A 22,307-nucleotide genomic window follows, 5' to 3' on the forward strand; every position below is an offset into this window, starting at 1 on the left:
CCAAGGAAAGAGTCCTAAAAAAACATGTATCCATACTTATTGTAGAAATCGATTGCGTACGTTTATTCTCAAAAGAAATTATTCGAACATTTATTCTCAAAATAATTTGACACACCGACACTTATTGCAGAATCGGAGATCAAGTCCAATGAATGATCAAGCCATCGACTGCAATATAATCATAATACAGAAATGGTCAAAATATAAGATAAAATTACGGTCCATTTATAATAAATAACAAAATTATAGAAACTAAAACAACATTACAGAAATTATAGCGAGAATATACAACTAATAAACCCACTTAAATAACTTTCAATTTAAAAGTCAATGAGGATAATTTTGAATTCATGAGTCAATTGATGATATATTTATTAATTATTTACCATAATAAAAAACTACAAATAAAAACAAGGGGCGTTACGTAGCGTTGGCGTGAAGGCAGCTCCGGTTTTGTGCTAATAAAATTATAATTATTTTAAGATAATTCAGAGAAAGAAATAATGCCAAAACTTTGTTTCTAGTGAAGATATACTTTGTTTTTTTGATTTCAATTTCCAAATTTCGATCATTCAAGCCAATAATAAACATTGCAGAAGAATCTTTATTAATGGCACCCACTCGATAAAGAAGTTTCTATTTTCCTTCGGTTGAACCCTAACGAGTAATCAATCACTCTTCAATTTGGGAATTTTTTAGGGCTACGGTGTTGGAATTCACTCGTCCTGTGCGCAAGCTCTATATTTAGGGTTTCGTATGATTGTAAGGAAAGATATGAGCTGGCGAAGAGTAGCAAACTCCTTACAGGCTTTTTCTGCTCATACTGCACTCTTTTGCTTCACGCTTTTGCTCGTTCTTAAACTCGATCATCTTGTATCCTACTCCTGGTGGTCAGTTTCGATTTCCTTTTGCTTTATGTTTTTGTGCATGGATTTTATTATGTTTGATGTTATGATGTTTGAATTATTGGAAATGTTATTGGGGTTTTTGTATACTTATGTTTGCTTCGAGATTTGGCTCCTTTTTCGAGATTATCCTCTCTAAACATGTTTACCCAAAGTTCGTATGCGAGTTGAGATTGAAAGATAGGGTTTTGGTTCTTAAAACCGAAGGTTTTTCAATACTGTATGCATGAATTGCAGAATCAAAGCATAATGGATGATTTATTGTTGTATGCAGGGTCATTTTCTTCCCGCTTTTTCTATTTCATGCTGTCGTTGCCAGAGGAAGATTCTCATTACCTGCACCATCAGTTCCCCATGGCCGTGATGTATGATCTCTTTCTTTTTCTTCTTTTCCATCATCATTTTTCTTTCACTATAATAAGCAAGACTATAATGTATGAAAAACCTGTATAAACCTTATGAACTGTGTCATTTCCAAATCTTACATTATGCATCAGGGAATACTTTTCCTTTCTCTTTTGTGCAGTGGGCACCATGCCATGCAGTTGTTGCCACACCTTTGCTTATTGCATTTGAACTGCTTCTTTGCATCTATCTTGAAAATAGCCATGGTATGACAACAACATATTAACTGTTAACATAATAATCTCATGTATATTGTGTTCAGTCAAGGTTCTGATTCCACACTAATTTTGTTTTGTGCAGTTACTAAGCCTCCACCTGTAAGCCTGCAGATTGTCTTCCTTCCTCTTTTGGCATTTGAAGTAACCATTCTTGTTGACAATTTCAGGTGTTTTTTTTTTTTTTTTTTTTTTTGAAAAACTGTCTATTCTCTTTACAGCTGGATTCTGCTAATTTGCAATGTATATAACTGATAATCTATCTATGATATACAGAATGTGCAAGGCCTTATTACCTGGAGATGATGAAAGTGTGAGCGATGATGCAATATGGGAGACACTTCCTGTAAGTTCATTTGATAAAGAATGCATATTCATATCATTATATGTATATATATACCTTCACTTTTGTTCTCATATTTAACCAAAAGACACCATTGTCCTTAAGAAAGTTAAATATTTTCTTTTTTCAGCATTTCTGGGTTGCTATATCCATGGTTTTCTTCATTGCTGCCACTGTATTCACCCTCCTGAAGTTATGTGGTAATATTTTTTGTTCTAATCTATATATATATATATTAGGGAATCCATTTATGAATCAAAGATCACGATGTTGGTTTTTTAATTACTTGTATTCATTTAACAGGTTTTGTAGATGCATTAGGCTGGTGGGACCTGCTCATAAATTTCGGGTATATTTCTTACGACAGATTTTTTCCATGTTTATTTTAAAGGATATTCTAAGTTTTTGCAATTTGTTGTTATATTTCAGAATTGCAGAATGCTTTTCCTTTCTTGTTTGTACAAAATGGTCAAATCCAGTGATTCATAGAAACATGCATGCATCTGAAGCCAGCTCATCATCGAATGCTATTAGATATCTTGATTGGAATAGTGGGTTAGTGGTTTCTTCAGAGGATACCTCTGAAGACAGCATGTGTAGTCTACAAGATGTTGGTGGACACATCATGAAAATTCCAATAATTGCTTTCCAAATCCTCCTTTGTATGCATTTGGAGGTAATTATTCTTTAAAAGTTTTCCCCTCTTCAACCCATTTGTAACTAACACAATGTTTCAGGGAAAACCTGCTGCTGCTAGATCTTTGTCTCTTCCTGTGATCTTCTCTCCTCTATTTTTATTACAAGGAGTAGGAGTCCTACTTTCTGGATCAAGGTTAGGGGAGAAAATCGTCATTTTACTACGCCAAGGAAGTGGGACTGGAACATATTTTACATATTCTGCCCGTGCCCGTGACTGCTTTGGCTTTTTGCACCGTGGATCCAGGTATACATACAATCTGATGATTGGTTAAGATTTTCTCACCTTTTAATTTTACGGATTTACCCTTGGTGACTTGTTCGTGTAGGCTGCTTGGTTGGTGGTCTATAGATGAAGGAAGCCGAGAAGAACAGGCACGGCTTTACCATGATGGAGCTTCAGGGTAAGATCGTAATTACACAAAAAAAAAAAAAAATCAGAATTCCATTCCAATGAACAAAAAGTTGTTTGTTTTGGGTGTTTGTATTTGTGCAGTTACAACACTTTTTGTGGTTATCCACCTGAAATAGTTAAAAAAATGCCAAAGAAGGATCTTGCTGAGGAGGTAAGCATATCATATCCATATTTTCAGTTTTGGTACTAAATTTTTTTTTTCTAACAACTTTGGTCCTTATTTGAAGTTGTTATAACTTATAACGTTTTTGTTTTTGGTCCTGTGTTCCAAGTAAAATGAGTATTTTTGTGATAAAAAGTTGCAATAAACAGCAGCTATATCCGGGGACCAGAAACAAAAACAACTCCAAATAAGGACCAAAGTTGTTAAAAAAAACTTTTTGGGACCAAAAATTGTATAAATTAAAAATAATAAATCTGACTAGTGTGTAATTATTATTTTCTTCTTCCAGGTTTGGAGACTTCAAGCAGCTCTGGGTGAGCAAACAGAAATCACAAAATTTAGCCAACAGGAATATGAAAGACTTCAAAATGTAAAATTCTAAATTCTTATAAATTACTATTCTGTTTATAAATCTGATTAAATAAATGGATTATTATTATCAGGAAAAAGTGCTATGTCGGGTTTGCTTTGAAGGAGAAATAAGCACGGTACTCCTCCCCTGTAGGCATCGCATCCTTTGCAGGTACAAAAAGTTTGAGTTTTTGTCAAATCACACCAAACACAGTACAGTCTGTTCTGTTCTGTCATGTCCTGTCTAATTGTAAGGAAATTTGATTTTTTTTGGCAGTACGTGTTGTGAAAAGTGCAAGAAATGTCCGATATGTCGTGTGAGTATCGAGGAGCGGCTACCTGTATATGATGTATAGTTTTTTATTTTAAGTCAAAGCTCGGAGTTGACTGGACCCATGAAGCCGTGCAGTAATTAGTCACATCACGCAATGGATTGTCTGGTTGGAGCTTCAGCTTTGCATTTTACAGACATACAAAAACAAAAATTGTGCTTTCTTCATATAATAACTTATCATATACTTTTTGGTTTGTTTTTTTTTTTTTTTTTTTGGTGGGTAGAATGTAAATATGTGAAGAGGGTATTTACATCTAACAGCTCAATTTCAGAAGTCTGTCAAAGGTGTATGTGGATTTGGATTGCAACTTAATTTAGTGTTCTGCTCAATTTCATCTTCGTTTGCCCTTAGTGAAAATCTCATTTACGTAATCAAATTGTGATTGTAATTTTTTTGACCAATTTCTTACTATAATATAAATAAGTTGGTAGGCTATATTTGTAATTATGTTTAAATTAAAAAATATACATTAAAACTTGTATGCAAATATATATAAGAAAGCTAGTGGTGATGTCTAATGTGTTTCGGTGGTCTTATATTTTCAACAATGCTCTTTTATATAGAGACTGTATGTTATTTTGCTATTATATTGAGTCCGTTTCTTTTAAATATGGACAATTTCTATAATGTTGCCATTATACACAGATCATTTCTCTATGTTTTTACACAAGGAACCATTAAATAGGGACCAAAACTATAACCAACACAAATTATAAATTACAGGAACCAAAACTACAGTTGTTGAAATTAAAAATTATAGGTACTAAAAATATGATTAATACAAACTAAAAACCACAGGGACCGAAAGTAAATATCTTACTTTAAAAAATTAAACCTACAGAGACTAAAAATGTAATTAGCATAAATCAAAAAGTATAAAGAATAAAATTGCAATTACCTTATTTAGGTATATATGATATGCCCTATAAAGAGTTGAGGACGTCAAAATTGTTGCAAAGGTTTTATTAGGCCACAATGGCTATGAAAGGGTTGCCTTTTGACCCAAATTTAAGTAGAACAATCGTCGCGAGAGGTACAAAATGCGCTTGAGGCTATTTCAATATGCATTTAATTTATAAAGGAAAATGAATAAAAGAAATTAATAAATAACACTGTGATCTCCATGATCAATCCACCAAAAGAAAATATTGACAACGACCAAGTGTTACCACATTATTGGTGTTAATTTTTTTTTAACCAACTATACTTTTTTTAAGCAGCAAGAGAGAAATATATTAAAATAACAAACACTTAGCTAGAAGCTAAGGTGCAAAGTGCAATATATAGAAAGGTCCAGATGAAATTACATATTAGAAATAAAGTGAAAAAAATGGTGAAATACTCCAATCCATCCAACTTCCACACCCAAGCTTACTTCTATGTTTACACCCCATATAGGAGATGAATATAACATTATCTGTCACCTTTGTATGATGGATTTTCAATTCCTTAAATAATCTGCCATTTATTTCCATATGTTCTAGTGTAAACAATACACAATGGAGTTGAAGATTGTTCTTTCCCTTGGACAATTCCCCCAGGACGCTCCAAATTCAATGAACTCCCTAAAATTAGAAAAATGTTGCGTGTTGATCCCACACCATGAAGATCCATTCACGAACTCTTTTTACAAAATCGCATTTTACTAGTAGATGGTCGGCCGTTTTAGATTCATTGTTGCAGATCCGACACAGTTATCAGCTAGTGATGTGGCTACATGAATTCTAGACAATAAAACCCTCTATATGATGCATCTAACTTTTAATGACACCATTTTCTCCCAAAAGATTACTGGACCATGGTAGTGGTTGATTTTCGCATCTATGAATCACCTCATAGTGTTGACATTATATAGTGCCCATCCGGGTTTAACATAAACTTAAAACCAAAAGAAGATTGTGGAGGAATGTCCATCAAACCAATACTTGGGTATAACCGCCATAACTCATTTAGAGTTATTGCATCATTTGGATATTGATTCCAATTCCCTGTGAAACCGTTGGCCGATATCCAATCCTCAAGCCTGCAACATTTAACCTTCTCCCTATGGTATATAGCTAGGAATCGGTCTTGAAAAGGAGAGTTTCCACACCAGATATCATTCCAAAACAGAATATTCAAGCCGCGTCCGGGAATCAGCCTGAATAACGTGTTCCAATCTATATTAATCTCTTCCATGTGACGAATCGCCTTGTGTATGTTGACCACATGTCAGTTAATGTTTTCCTTGCAATGTATGTGGCAAGTTTTTTTTATAGGGATGAGCAAAGGAACCGACCGGCTGAAACCGGCTTGAACCGAACCCGGCCCGGGAACCGAAGTCGGCCAAAATTAAGAATCGAACCGGACCATCGGTTCTACCAGTTCCCGGTTCTTACCGTGTCTTCAATGTTGGAACCGGTCATCGAGAAATAGCAACAAACAGTTCCAGTTTTTGCCGGTTCTACAGGTTCCGGTTCCTACCGGTTCCCGGTTTCAAAAATACACAAGAATATCATCCCGGTCCCGGCCCGAATGGTTTTATCCTGTACCGATTCCGGCCGGTTCCCTGGTCCATATGTTCATCCCTACTTTTTTAGATTATGAATGGTAATGATTGCTCTCCTCCACAACTGTCCCTCGTTTTGTAACCACCACCACCATTTGGTGAGCAGAGCTATGTTCTGGGCTTTTAGAGAGCCAACTCCGAGGCCTCCGTCCTTTTTTTCTGCAACTACCTTGGATCAGTTCACCCAATGTATCTTGTTTTTTTCTTAAATCCCACCCCATAAAAATCTACGCCTTATTTTTTCAAGGAGATGGAAAATGCCATGTGGTACATTGAACAAAGACATATAATAAGTTGGAAGGCTATTTAAAACCGATTTTATTAAGGTGAGGCGCCTGCCAAATGAAAGAGCTTTGGTCTTCCAAGTTGATAATTTGGACTTAAACTTATCAACAATAGGCTGCCAGTTTTTCTTTAATGACATATTTGTGCCGACTAGGATCTCCGGTTAGGTAAATGGGAAACCTCCTTCCAAACATCCCAAGACTCTTGCCATTCGAAGACATTTCAAACATCCTAAGACTCTTGCCATTCGAAGACATTTCTATGTCAAGATTTGATGAAATTTACTTTGAGACAAGATGAAAATATTTAATCAGATGAAATATGAAAATATTTAAGTATACTAAACTATAAATTTCATTTTATTTTTTACAAATAAGAAATACATACATATCAAAATTTATGATTTTTTTCTTTTTATGAATATAGACAAATAAATTGATATACTTATTTATAAAAACGGTTTTATTAAAAACCAAAATTATGTATATCTTAAATATCAAAGTATGGCTTATATTCAAAATATCATATCTCCATAAACTTTTGAAGTATCATCTTTCTCCAATTATTTTTAATATTTTTAGACATTTTATAATTACTATAAAAACTTATTTTTATCAATTAATTTACTATTATGCATCTCTTATAAAATCTATGTTAAAAAATCATCTATACCCTTCATAACATTTCAAAATATCACATTTACCTAAATTGTTATTTTGATTGGTTCTAGTAAGTTTTAAGCCATAGAGAAAATTAATTAAAAAGGAAAATACTGATTCAGATTTTCGTTTATAATTCTCTTGATCAAAAAACTGATTTTGTTAAAAATAATGTTTTTTATTGCATAAACTTTAAAACACTAATATGATGTTCTTGTCTAAAACTAAAAAATAAATGATATTCGATTAACAAGAATTTTAACGTGATTATAAGCAACTTGTGCAAATTATAGGCTATAGAATTTTGGATCAAAGATTACAATCTAATTAATCATTGTAACTTCGTTAGCAATTATTCCAGCAAATCCAATTGATACTTCAATCAAAACCCCAACCCAAAAGATGACAAAATAAAGTACAAAAAGATATAAAACATAGACGAAAACATCATATAACATACAAAAACTCGACTATCCTCCAGAAACTAGAGAGCCTAAAATGTTCATATGATGCATGACTACTACAATTTTATAAAAACAGATGCTGCATTTATATCCAAACATCCACTTTGTAACAAGTTTTTTCATTAAAAAAAAGAAGGCAAACATAAGTAATATTCATTGTTATATTTGGTGTAGAATGGGCGCACGACAACACGAAGAATAACTTCCAATCATTCTCTAAAGTTTCTGTAACCAGAAAACAAAAGACAGTTTTGGTAAGTTTTAAGCTTAATTGTTCTTCATAACCTTCAAAAAGGAAACACAAAAATGGATCTTTTTTGTGCAACTTATGTTGCAATCAAGATTTCTGATCTGGGATTTTGAAAACAAGCAAAAGGGTATATGATTGGGTTACTTTCTTGATAACCTTGCAAAAAAACTCAAAAAAAAAAGGATCTTTTTATAAGCAATTTTAAAGAGTTCTGATCTGGGATTTTGAGAAAAAGCAAAAGGGTATGATTGTGTTGTTTTCTTGAATACCTTGCAAAAAAACACAAAAAGTGGATCTTTTTATGCAAAATTCAATTAGTAATCAAGATTTCTGATCTGGGATTTTGAAAACAAACCAAAGGGAATTATTTGAGTTATTTTCTTGATAAACCTTTGCAAGAAGACAAAAATTAGATCCTTTTGTGCATTTTAAGTAGTAATCAAGATCTCTTATATCTGGAAAGCAAGAAGGAAAGATTTGAGTTATTTTCTACATAAATAAAACACACAAAATGGATCTTTTTTATGCAATTTAAGTAGTAATCAAGATTTTGATCTGGTATTTTAAAAGCAAGCAAAAGGGTACAGCTATGTTATTATCAAACAATTACCTAAATGGAGAAATATACTTGTCAACCAATGCCTTGTCTTGATCATTATAAAAGAACCATTTTTCATCAGAAATAATTGCATCTCCACAACAAGAATCTGCAAATTTTGTTATATAAATAAGTAAATAAACACACATGTTCGAATTTACCTCATAAAATCACAAACTAACCTTGAAGCAAGATGCCAATTTTATCAGAATAACCCTTCAATCTCCAAAGTTTGCATCCATTTCTGTCCAAAAGTTCAGGTTCCAATCTAACTATATACGATTCACGAGGCACCTCTTTGTGTGTACAAAATCACAAAACAAATCAACAAAAAGTACAAGTTCTAAAGCACATGATAAGATTACTATATATGGAAAGGTACAAACTTTAAAGCAAGGAAAGATCCTACCAACCTCTCAAATCCAAAGAATTAGCAAGGGTTTGAGCAGTTTCAGCCTTGATCTTTAAAAGAAGATCTTTTTGTTCAGAAATGGAAAGTGGGACACCATTACTTGAAAGTATAGTTTTTGCCACCTCATCTTGTATCTTTTTCTTCATGTTTTTCTCCTATCAAGACCACAAACCATTAACAAAACAAAAATATTATATAAAATAAAAAAACAGATTCCCGGTTTTTAGAATGTGAATTACCTTCTCACGATTAGCACTCAACTTCTCTTTTGCTTTCTTCTTCTCCACCACATTTTGTTCTTCAATCCACAATCTCATCTTTCTATAACCAAATAATAAAACCATTCAGATATAATATAACAACAACAATACACAAATCCCATAACAAAACCAATCAGATATAATCAAGAATAAAGAAATGGGAAATGACTTAACGCAGTGCAAAGGGCTTCATCACATAAAAAGTTCAAAAGCCGGAGCTTTTTTGAAAAGTTTAATTCGTTGTAATCATTAAAACACTCCACAAGACTCTTTTGTGACAGAATCTGGGATTCAGTAATACACTCTTTAAAATCCTCCTCCCATGATTTTCCTGAATATCTGCATAAAATTAGAGAGCATCGTTTAACTTTAATAATGCCATCAACTATCAACTAACTAACTAACTTTACATTTAATTGAAGTAATAAAAAAAACGTACTTTATTCCCGAATCTTCTTCTATTAAAGAGAGCAATCTAATATGGAACTGAACAATTAACGCTTCATGTGTTTTATGTGCATCCGCGCATGTCAATTCGCGAAGTATAATTTCAGGTTGCCCTTTCTTTACCTCAAAAACCTAATATCACAAAGAAGTTATACACATTTTGAGCATAAAAGTTTCCTAATTTGATCCAAGATTACTTAAAGTTTGAAGCTTTTTTATGTAAGAATATTAATTAACATCTACAAAAACAAACATTGGCGTTACGATCTCTTTTCAACCTTGAAATATTACCTAAAACATCAAAGTTCCCGACTTTTGTAATACATATGGTAGGTTCTTGATTTTATCAAACTTACCTCTCCAAAAGTTTCACAGAATTCTAATAACTGCAAAGCATGTCCAATGTCTCCTGAAGGCATGTCAATGCCTGCTAGATTGGTTAACTCGGTGCCTTGTGGTAGTTGAATCTCCACTTTATGACCTTCATTCATGTCCTCAATCGCGTCTTTTTCATCCTAGCAACATTTAACAAGGATTATAAGAAGCATTTGAGCTTTTTAAACCACTTTCATGTTCATTTTTAACCTACTGTAACATTTTATAAAGTTTAAACTTACCTCACTTTCGAGATCAACTTCTTCTTTCATCACTTTTGTTTCCAGTTCATCTTTTGGTTCCTATATGTTCATTTCAGGCAATTCGCATGAGGCTTCCAAAATCTTGTTTCCTTGTGTGTGTGTGTGTGTGTGGGGGGGGGGGGGGGGGGGAATGTACCTTATTATCAGAAACCTTTTGCCTTTTTCGTGAGCCACCATCAGCTCTTTTCACCAGTGTGGAGCCTTTAATGTTTAAAAGATTGGAAACCGATGAATACCCGTTTTTTTTAGCAGTATGAGCAAGCGTCCCAGTTGGAATACGACCACTCTTCTTCCTAAAACATCCTCATTTTCACTATATTATCGCTCTCATAAAAAGGTTTACAGTTACAGGTATGTAAAAGAGGAACCCTAAATAGCATTATCTTTCAAGAATATCGTAATCCCTTCCCCAAAAGATGTGTTATGGTTTGACGTGTAAGGTTAAAAGGGTACTTGTTGATTGCAAAATTGGAATGAATGTTATTGCCAAAATAATACAAACAATATGTTATCCGTGGTACTTGTTTGTTTGGAAAAGGTATTGAAAAGTTCATAGGTTATTCAATTTATAAATTGAAAAGTACCAAATCTGGTAAAGTCAAATTTGAAGCTTTTTTTAGGGGAATCAGATCTTGAAAACGGAGATATGTAGCAATATATCAGATCGACAACAGCACTTACATGCAAAAACTGCAATTACAAATTCCTCTACATCTGGGGCATTTCCAATCAGCCGATGCCGCAGCTTCTTCCGCATTCTCTCCATATCTGATTCAACGGAAAAAAATCAACAAAATCCAAACCCTAAATCCCCTCAATCTCTCAGATCCATAAACGTAAACACGGTAAATAAACTGATCGATCAACAAGTAGGTCAAATTAAACAAAGATCACCTGTTTAGAAGACATGCTTGACATACATTAAGTGGGCATTGCTTCTTGTTATCGCCCTGGTTGGTGCAGGTCACCGAAAAGTCCATGGTTTTCTGTCGACACTGACCACAAAACACATATTTTAATCTCTAGATTGCCAAGAAAACATGGATCTTTTTGTGGAAAAACAGTCAAACACACACATTGCATGGAGCCATGGAGTGGTACCTGGTGACAAGTTTTTCCATTTTTGGAATCGTAGATTCTGTTACCAACGACGCGAACACCTGGAGATTTTGTGCGTTTGGGAGTTGAGGAAGAAGAAGAAGGATTGAGTTGATTTTTTTTGGGTGTTTGGGGGCGAGTTGACTCATCCTGAATCGACTTCGGCTTCGGCTTCGGCTTCGGCTTCGATTTCCTTTTCGTCTTAGTTTTGGTGGTGGTGGTGGTAGTGTTTAAGTCGATTTGAGTGGTTGTGGATTTAGAGGAAGCGGAAGTACGATTTGCAGCCATGGATGTGACTGATCGAAGCTTTGAACTATCCGACCTCCACTATGACGCCGTGAGATTGTGAGACTCTTGTCTGGACTGGAGGCGAAATTTTCTCTGGTGTATGGGTGACCCCACCATATAAATACACAACATACTCATTAATTTTTATTTTATATCACATATTCTATAAATAACCATGTAAATATAACATATTCAATAGTTTTTCCAACATTTCATTATCTTATACAAGTAGAAAGTAGAAAATGATGACTAAGTTTTATATTTGTTTTGACTTTTGCATATATATCTTAAATGTTAAATCCTTTTTACAAGTTTAAACTTCTGTTGCATTTATATTTATATGAAAAATCCTAAAATATAATTTGACAATGATATTATATCATTACATAAATCAATATAATAACGTTTAACACATGTGAAATCTATAAAAAAGATATTTTGTTTTCTTTTCTTTTGAATCGAAACAAAAAGAAAAACAGCGGTTTTCTATCCGAACGTTTAATTTATATTTTCATTATTAACCGTCAAACAAATTATATTTTAAGGATAATCTTAAATTTATATAGTTAATATGATTTTTTTTAACAATAAACTCTCGATTTATATAGTTAATATGATTTTTTTTAACAATAAACTCTCGATATACTTATAATTGTATTCTAATGTGGACAATTATGTGGTAAGTCGATAGACACTTTGTCATCCTCCTTACATGAAATGGAAAATGTCATTACAGTAATTATATTCTAACCTTATTTACTATTAAGCTTTAATTATTTTTTAAGAATAAATTTCAAAAGATTTGTAGTTGTATTCGATTTTTGAAAAAGTGCTCGGTTATATGGTTTCTTTCTGGCACTGTTGTAAAAATCTTGAGTAGGTCCCGATTAATCCCTAGGCGCTACTCGACTGATTAGAGAGCGCCTAACGATTAATCCTTGCATTAGTGGCGAGTTTAGAATAGAAAATCACCTGGTTCACTAACAAGGTTCAACCGGGTTGATTCAAGAGAAAATCGGGTTCATCTGGAGCGGCTCAACTAGAAAAATACATAGTTCAAATTGTATAAAAACTAGTGGTGAAAAAACATAATCCAAAGTGTTCCTTAAAAACCCAACTTAAACTTGCAGTAATGTCGGTATCAGACATCAACAAGCTTTATTGCGTGGAAGAGTAAAAAATGAATCGTGTATTTATAATGGAAAACCTCTTATCGTTTTCTTTTTGGAGTTGATGCGGAACTCCTTCATGCCATCAAATATTATATGTCTTTTACTGTCAATAGTTTATACTTCTTTTTTCCTTCTTTTTTTTGTCCAACACTATAAAATAGATCTTAATATCCATCTTTTTTCATTTTCTTTTTTGCCAAATACTAAATGGTAGGTCTTTCATATTTTATAAGATAGGTGATAATATTTTTGGTATATATTTTGTTGTATATTTGAAAATTCAGGTGAGTCAAAGTACCCACCTTACCATAATGTAAAATCGCCACTGTTTTGCATACATAATGATTGAAATATTATAAAACGATGAAATTTTAACATTTTGAAGAAGTTTTATTTCAATGAAAACTATTTGAGACATGGTTAGTGTTGTATTAATCATATTAACATATTATGTTATTATATTAGTGGTATTTACGAACTTTGATATGATATTAGTCGTATTTAATTTTTTTAAAATTCAACAAATTAACAATTAATGGTAACCGATTAATCTCCGTCTAACCGAGTAATCCCTTGATCTCAATCCACCGACTAGCTAACATCGAATGTTTTTTACAACTTTGCTTTCTGGTAACATCACCGACATGGAGTCAAGGCGGATAGGTTACATACTTAGTTAGCGGTATAAGTTACATGCTTAGTTAGCGGTAAGGGACTTAAATATGAAAGAATATCAAATTTAGCTCTAATATTTCTCCTGAAATCAATTATTTCGTCTTTTTTTCAACCACACCAAGTGTATGTAACTTTCATGAATCAGATTTGCAAGGTGTTAGAGTTAAGTGTGATTATAAAATAAATGTTATATTTGGAGTTATTGGACACCAGAAAGTTAAGCACTATATTTGAAGTTCCTGGTCACCAAAAAAATTAAGCATGTGGATTTATAGGTTGTCATAATTTCATGGTCAAACTAATGATTTTTTTCTATTTTCCATCTCTAGCTTATGATTTAGGTTATAAAAATAAGAAATCTTTATAAATATTGTAATTTTCTTAATGGTAAGTTTTTTTCTTAGATTGACCTATCTACGGTTGCCACCAAGTGGTATAAAAACAAAATATTGAAAATACACATTCTTGTAAATCATGGATCAATCTTAAAAGCTCAAGAGGATAATTTCCTAAAATAAAATACAATTACAAGTCTTTTGGCTTTTACTTAATCAAGGTTGGAATATAGTATCTTAAAAGCTCAAGAGGATAATTTCCTAAAATAAAATACAATTACAAGTCTTTTGGCTTTTACTTAATCATAACTGAGGTTGGAATATAGTTGGAATATAGTGACTTGAATGAAAATTTATCTTGACATATATTAAAGAACATTGAGTAATCATGTAATTACCTTAATTCGAATGCAATTGCATCGTTTTGGGTTTTATTGTTAAAAAAAGTCATGATTTAATTGTAAATAATAGGGCTGGAAAATATGTACCACGGAGAACCAACCAACATGTTACCAACCGAACCAATAAAATTGGTAGCCAACATGTTTGGTAGTCAATATGTTTGGCCGGTAATACCATGTCAATTAAGTAGTCTTGGTACGGTAACGGTACAAAATTTTGAATACCATGGTTGTACCATACCAACCAATATATATATATATATATATATATATATATATATATATATATATATATATATATATATATATATCTTACATTTTCAAGTTTTAAATAGAAGTAACAACTAACAAGTAATAGTCGGAGTTAGTAATATAATTCTATTGATATTGATTCTTTTTTGAACGAAACATTATAGTAAAAGAAATTACTAACACAAGGTTAAGGAAGGTACATGACACTAAAATGATTTACTAAAACAAACAACGACCACAACTTCAACTCACGTTCATATTTGGAAAACTTTCTAACCATTAAGTGATGATTATAATGTGAAGTCTTATATAGATTATAGTCTCAAACTCTTGAAGTATAGATATTATTTAAATATTTTGGTATATACCAATACCAATATGTACCAACCAAATTTGTTGGTAGCCAACTAAATTGGTACCAAGTATCATTGGTACGGTATTGGTAGGTAAAACTTTATGCCAATTATAATTGGTACGGTACACGGTTTAAAGGAAAAAAACTTGGTACCGTACCAATTCCACCCCTAGTAAATAAGGTTACGATGTAAGAAATTTATTGAAGATTTTTCCTTATATAAAAAAAACTTTAGTATAACTTTTGTAAACTACATAAGCTAAATACGATGATGGTTAATATATATACAGGGTCGGCCCTACGGGCAGGGCAAGCTGGGCGATCGCCCCGGGCCTCGCTAATTCTCGGGGCCCCTACAAATTACGATTTTTATCCAACCTTTTCTTCAAATTATTAACTATGATTTTGTTGTTGCACTCCCCTTGACCATTAGCTTGGGGCCGAACATGAGTGGACATTATCATTTTGATCCCCTAGCTTGTGCAAAAGTCTCTTGTTCTTTTGCTAATAAATTGGGATCCATTGTCGCATATGATTTCAGTCGGGATCCTGAACCTGGTCAAAATATTACGTTTAATAAATGATACTACCTCTTTGTCTCTTACCTTGACGAAAGCTTCAACTTCGATCCATTTGGAGAAGTAATCAGTCATCACCAACATGAATAATTTTCCTCCTGAGCTATTGGCAATTTTCCTATAGTATCCATCCCCCGTTTCATAAATGGCCATGGGGAGATAATTAGATGTAGAGGTTCTGTCGGTTGATGTAGGATATTGTTGTGTCTTTGCCAAGCATCACACTTTTGATCATGTAGAAAGGAGTCTTTCTTCATGGTTGGCCAGTAGTATCATGTTCTTAGTATTTTGGAGCATAAGGATCTGCCCCCGGTATGATTGTCACAATCTCCTTCGTGTATATCTTTTAAGACTTCTGCAGCTTCAGGATCTTCCAAGCATCTTAGGTATGGTCCTGCCATAGATTTTTTGTAAAGTTTACCTCGGATTAACACGAATGTTGAGACTCTCGTCCTGAATGCTCTTTCACTTTGTTCTCCTATCTGGATTGTGCCATTTTAGAGATACTTCATAATGGGTTAGGTCCATGATCGCGGACTTCTTTGAGGATCCTGTTCGTCAGGATCCCTAGGGTTAGGATCTTCAATAGCTTCTACGTTTGTTGGATGCTTAGGATCTTTTAATTTGTCGGAGAGGGTTTTGTTGGATTAATGTCTAAGTCCATAACTATAATTGGTAAGACTTGACCCAACTCGGCATGGTCCATTTGGGTTGCATGGCATCATGCATTTGGATAGACTATAATGAGAGAAATAACACTTAAGGTTTGTTAATATATTATAAGTTCTAATATATTAATAAGATTATTTAATTAGTATTGATCAAGAATTAATCTAGGATTAATTAAGTGATCAAAAGAAGACTAATTAAATATATGGGTTGATTGTGTAAATCATCCATACTTGTATAGTGGGCTAATGCTTTATGGATTGTCAAGTTGGGCTAAAACCCATAAGATGCTTCATGGTGTATTTGAACCCATGGATCCAAGGAAATGGAAAACCATGACAATTAGGTTTACCCTAATTGTCACTAACTATATAAGCATCTTATTGTTGACAAAATTGGCCACTATGTGTGAGAAATAAGGGCTAACTGATTTTATGAAGTGTTCCATTTATCTCAAGTCATTTCATGTGCATTTGGTGTTGTGTGAACCATTTGAGGTGTCACACTTGGGGCACTAGACACTCAAGCTTCATGAAGACATTCTACATCAAAAAGGTATGTAATTCTAACTTGATATATTCATATGAATCAATGTTATTATGCTAGTTAGGATGAATACCTTGGAAAGTTCATATTTGCATGTATATTAGAGAAAACATAGATACAAGGTATTTAGGGTTGCATGTACACTTAGGAGTGTTAGAATGCTCAAAACCCAACAGTGGTATCAGAGCCTAGGCTTTCTTTCTCTTATACTTGATGCAAATAGATTTTTTCGAAGCTAAGAATCTGTCATGGCCTAAAACTCGATGAGTTCTGGTAGAAAACTCGACGAGTTCATGTATTAGAGCATGAACTCAACGAGTTCCATGAAGAACTCGACGAGTTTGGCCTCCAGACAACATATCTTCGGGTTTTTTGGCTGGAATTGGACTAGGAACATTACCATAAGTTGTTTTTGAGCTTATAAACTTGTTTTTGATGTGGTAATGTTCATGCTAATCCAATTTCAAAGATAATTGTCAATAGATTCATGTTTTGTATTAGTTTAAAAGTTATGCTAATTACATGAAAAAGTTTGATGTGAGTTATCTTTGTTCATATGAGTTGCTTAGATTAATAGATAAGTTAATTGATTATGTGTTTTCAATCCATTTTAATCTAAGAGATAATTCTAAAATGTGGTTGTGTAACTTGTCCTCAAGTTACATGAAAGGTCATATTCAAGTTTCTTAAAACTCATAAAAGATTGGCAAAGGTTACAAAATGAAGAGTCTTGTTCTCATTAAATGGTTTTATGACTCCATAACTTGTCCTCAAGTTATGGAGGTTCAAGAGTCACTTCATTAAGTAATAAAATGTGTAAACTTAATTAATTCCATAAGTTACAAAATAAAGGAAAAGTTACATTCTTTTATTAGTTTAAAGTCTTCCATAACTTGTCCTCAAGTTATGGAACTTGAAGAGTCTTTTAATTAAAATTACTTTAAACACATAAGATATGGAATTAATTAGTTTTGAATAGTTTCAAAACTTGCCCTCAAGTTTTGGAATTTGAAAAGTTTTCACTTATGAATACTTTAATTCCAAGTTAGCCCTTAGAATTTTAAAAGTTAAAATTAAACCCTTATACTTTATAATATTATAAGTTAATAATATTTATATATATGTATAAGAGTAAAGTCAGTCTTACCGTTAGTATGCCTCATTCACGAAGCCGGTCTATAAGGGGGGTATAAGGTTACTGCCTATAAAATGGAAGTTTAATGAGTGTCCACTCTCACCCACCGCTTCCTTGACCGGTGGAGGGTCGTTAGCCGTACGGGTAGGACAAGGACTAAAATTATCCCTTCATTAAAAGTATTAATGATAAACACTAAGTAACTAAACCTTTTATAAATACCCAATCTTAGTTACTGATGTGCACAAAAGTACCCACTAATTTTAATATTTATAACCTAACAAACTTAGACTATCTATGCACTTATAGGCAGTGTACCTAGTCAGATTACAGTATAGCTTAGGTAAGTCGGGTGTCGATCACAGGGAACGGTGGATTAATTTAATATATTTGGTTATAGGTTATATGTCACACGAAAAGAATAAAGAAATAAATATCAAACTAACAATTAATTAACAACTCTCGATAAACTAACAGGAAAGCACATCTCTTCAGGTACTTTGGTTTAGATAAATTACACCTTAAAAACATAGACAATTGCATACACAAATTCATTTATTCATGTTCACCGATTCCTAAAATGATTAGATTCATGTTCACTATAACTAATCCTTTAGCAAACAAGTCAATTTAAACAGTGATCAGTTGATTAAACTAACATGCTTCCTAGTATTCAGTTCGTATCAAGCAAGACTTGTAAATATAGTTAATCAATGTAGACATTTAATTAACCTCTTGTTGATGGTCATCAAACAAGGCTCACACATTAACTTACTTATTCTCAAATTAATCCTAGTTTCACATTCGTTATTTCTAGTCTTATAATCTCGATGGTCATCAAAAATCATAAGAGACAAGCAAATCAAGCGGATGTTCAAGCAACTCAATTCACTTAACAATTAACAGAAAATAATCATCATTAACACATGAGGATCTTTAAACAAGCTTGGAAAGATAAATTAAACACAAATAAACTATTTAATATAGCAATTAGTCTAATAATCAAAGCTTCATTCAATCATAAACACAAAGTAAAAGGTTTTTACACCCAAATCAGAAACTAAATACAGAAAAGTACCACAATGGAATGCTAAACATGGTCACGTTAGCAATCCATATGATAACCGACATGTATCCGCTCTCCAATCCTTCCGATCTCCGCTCCCGTTAGCTTAACGGCCTTCTGGCCGCCTTCTAGACCCTCAAAACGGCTTAACATAAGTTAATTGTCGACTAAATTAGGTTAGAAGTCGAATCCCCCTTCCTGGTTAGCTAAAAATCGACATTTATAGTCTTTGTGGCCGACCTAAGTACGCTGGGCGTACTTAGGATTACGCAGCGCGTACTCAAGATAATCACGCGATCAAGTCTATCCGGTGCAAAGGTGTACGCGGCGCGTACATTTTCATTACGCGGGGCGTACTCGCTACCTCAACATTCTTTTCTTTCTTTTAGCTTCTAAGCCCGGTTTCCGCTTCAGTCTTTTCTTTTGTGCTTTATCGACAACAAATAGCTGCAAAACATAATTCAAAGTATTATGAGTACTTTTTAGTTCTAAAGTAGAATAAATAAGGCCAAAATATTAAGATAAAGTGTATAAAAATATATATAAAAATACACATATCAAAATACCCCACACTTAGCCTTTGCTTGCCCCCAAGCAAATTTGCTTTTATTTTACCAATATCGCACTAAACAATCCATTTAAAACTCAGCCATTATGCCAAGACCTCAACGCGTACATTTGTGTCTAATATTTTCCTAAAGTACCCCCCCCCATATTTTAAATACTCACAATCTTCATAAACACTCGCCCACTTTTTCCGAACAATGCTCATTTTATGCAACCCTCCGAATCCATCCGCAGAAAACCTCCTAACCTCAAGGTATTTTTAGTTGAGCAACCTAAGCATACATAATCTAGAATTACAATTTTCCGATACCACTATGGAGCTTTCTTTGAATTCTTCATTTCTCTGACATTTGATCTTTGATTTCTTTGAATTCAACACCTTATTTGAATTGATTCTGGTATCTTCAACTTTTTGGATTTCTTCAGAATTTTGATCTTTTGATCTTCACTTTATTTGCTCCAAAATTCTTCAAACTTTTTTCATAATTCTCTCTCTTTTTTTTTTTTCACATGTAACTCACTTTTTTTTTTTTCACTCAAATCCCTACATGCTTAAGCAGAGGCGCTCAACCTCAACCTTTATTGGTTAATGATAATAATTTTCCTGGATACATTTCAGGTTTAGGCTGCTAAACATATTGCATCCCTCAAACCAAGCGGGGTTATGTTTTTGTTCCATGATTTCACTAAAATAAGGGAGGCCACAAATGCACTATAACGTGTATTGGCTCAACTAAACATTTGAGTTCTCATCGGATCATCTCATACAATATTAGCAAAATTTAAATTATCACTAGATTTTCTAAATTAAACTATTATTTCAAGTTTTTAAAAAATTTAAATTTCCTAAATCTAGCAATTTCCTGTTTTTTCTTAATTTTAATTTACTTTTACCGACCCCTACCCCACACTTATTTCATACAATGCCCTCATTGTATGCTAAAACAAATTAAGAACATAAAAAGGGAGAAAAAGGAACAGACTCCCCTGGGTAGTTGTGGCGAGATCGAATGGGGCTGCTACAAGCTGCTCTGAATATCGCCGAAAGACTGAAAACTGGAACTGCTGCTTCTGAATTTGCCGAAAATAAAATCAAGACCGCCATCTTCGAAAATGTGGTGCAAAATATTGCAAATAAATGCAATGTATAATAACCATGACGTGGGAAAGTGTCGACCACGCCGTCTCATCAAGAATGACATCCTCTACTCGCGATGAAAAATCCCCCATAACATAGGAAAGTGTCAACCATGTCGTGGCAGCCGGGACGATACTTCCTCCTCGCGTCGAAATAAAACTCTATAGCATGGGAACTGCTCATCCATATTATAAGAGTCAAAACATCGTAACAATGCCAATCTTCAAAACGATCGCTCACGAAATAAATATGCACCCCACACTTATGACAAATCGTGGGTCGCGACTATAATCTTCAACTCTCATACCGCTCTCTCTAGCAACAGTCGGACCTAGCTGCTGAACTTACTGCCAGCTTCCTAAGGGCGAAAATTCTGCAGAAATCTAAACAACCAAAGAGCATCAATATGGAAAACAAAATTAAAACAAATAAATCAAAGTTTAATTACATACCAAATACTAAAAACTAAAAATAACACAAAACAAAAAAAACAAAATAAAAAAAAAAGATCACTCGTCATCTCCGTCATCATGTGGCTGTGTCCCAGAAGTACCGGCCCCATCAAATCGTGACTGGAATGGTGGTGGAAAGGGAACCGAATACTGAAACCCCTGGTGGGCAAAGAATGCGTTCAACACATTTCCATACCACTGCTGTTGCATGTCCACATGTGCAACATACTCACTAAGACGGTCAATGCCCTGAGCTAGGTAGCGCATATCAATCTCTCGCTCAGGTCCCTGCTGCGCTCCCCGAGGAGCAGGTCGACGCCGCTGGACCCGTCTTGGCTGTGGCTCGGCAGCACCCTCCTCTTCTGCCTCATCATCTGCTCGAACCCTCAAAACACCATCTCCACCCCGCTCTAATACACGCATCGACTCCAATAGCTGAAGACTCATCGGCCTCATGTCGTGAAACACCATCGATCTCGTGATCTCACGTGTCATCAACTGGTATGATCGAGCTAACCGTGTGATAAAATGCCCTCCGCAAATCGGGCTATCTCCCATAAGTCCCCTGGCCCTCCGTCCCAAGTATGCAGCTAAAGCAACTGGAAGGTTCAGGTGCCTCCCTGGAGTAACTAGTGCCCATAGGAAATACAGGTCCGTCGAAGGCACTCTCTCACTATTCTTGTGATGCGTGAGAGACATAGAAATCAACCGGTGCAACATTCGGTAAGTAGTGGACCGAATCATCCCCCCTCGAGCGGTAGATGGTGTATAAACTCCTCCCGTAATCTCGGCCCAAAATGTGTTCTCATTATAGTCCTCCGGCCAGTCCGTGAGACAGTCAGCAAGGAATGTCGGGAAGTGGACACTCCTCGTCTCGTCGGCTGTGTAAATACCCACCCGAGTAGCAAGCTCTATCACGCTGCATTCCCGGCTCACTCCTCCCAGTCTGAAAGCAAAGGTTGTCCTGTCATCGAGTGCCTTCCTAGGATCATAGGAAACTGTAGCGTAGAACTCCAGCAAAAACTCCCGATATACAGGCTCCTGGATCCTGAACAAACGCGCCCATCCCTGACACACAAACAATTCCACACCACTCGCGTCCGAGTGTGTGTATTGCAAAAATTCCTGGATCAATGCAGCAAGTCCAGTCCTGGTAGCCAACTCCCAGTCGAATGAGGGTGCAATATCAAT

At 34.3% G+C, this 22,307-nt stretch overlaps 2 protein-coding genes across 2 annotated transcripts; one reads left to right on the top strand and one right to left on the bottom strand.

The window, feature by feature from the left end:
* The first annotated feature begins 460 nt into the window (after window positions 1-460).
* LOC145052509 (uncharacterized) lies at window positions 461-4,162 on the top strand. Its single transcript, XM_079000335.1, has 14 exons — window positions 461-890; window positions 1,180-1,270; window positions 1,432-1,516; window positions 1,611-1,695; window positions 1,802-1,871; window positions 1,999-2,068; window positions 2,172-2,217; window positions 2,298-2,544; window positions 2,606-2,811; window positions 2,894-2,968; window positions 3,061-3,130; window positions 3,432-3,512; window positions 3,586-3,665; window positions 3,771-4,162. The coding sequence occupies exons 1-14, from the start codon at window positions 757-759 to the stop codon at window positions 3,847-3,849; spliced, it is 1,419 nt and encodes a 472-aa protein (XP_078856461.1). The 5' UTR covers window positions 461-756; the 3' UTR covers window positions 3,850-4,162.
* A 3,569-nt stretch (window positions 4,163-7,731) lies between these two features.
* Window positions 7,732-11,877, bottom strand: LOC145052510 (Zinc-finger domain of monoamine-oxidase A repressor R1 protein). Its single transcript, XM_079000336.1, has 13 exons — window positions 11,491-11,877; window positions 11,284-11,384; window positions 11,071-11,157; window positions 10,526-10,682; window positions 10,369-10,428; window positions 10,108-10,266; window positions 9,744-9,883; window positions 9,479-9,643; window positions 9,284-9,365; window positions 9,046-9,199; window positions 8,815-8,928; window positions 8,645-8,741; window positions 7,732-8,009 (listed from the first exon to the last, which is right to left on the bottom strand). Exons 1-13 carry the CDS (start codon window positions 11,773-11,775, stop codon window positions 7,994-7,996), a joined length of 1,617 nt encoding a protein of 538 aa, XP_078856462.1. The 5' UTR covers window positions 11,776-11,877; the 3' UTR covers window positions 7,732-7,993.
* Window positions 11,878-22,307: the final 10,430 nt, after the last annotated feature.

The sequence above is a fragment of the Lactuca serriola genome, chromosome 5, assembly GCF_051521515.1.
Source record: "Lactuca serriola cultivar US96UC23 chromosome 5, Lser_US96UC23_V15, whole genome shotgun sequence".
Classification (NCBI taxonomy): domain Eukaryota; kingdom Viridiplantae; phylum Streptophyta; class Magnoliopsida; order Asterales; family Asteraceae; genus Lactuca; species Lactuca serriola.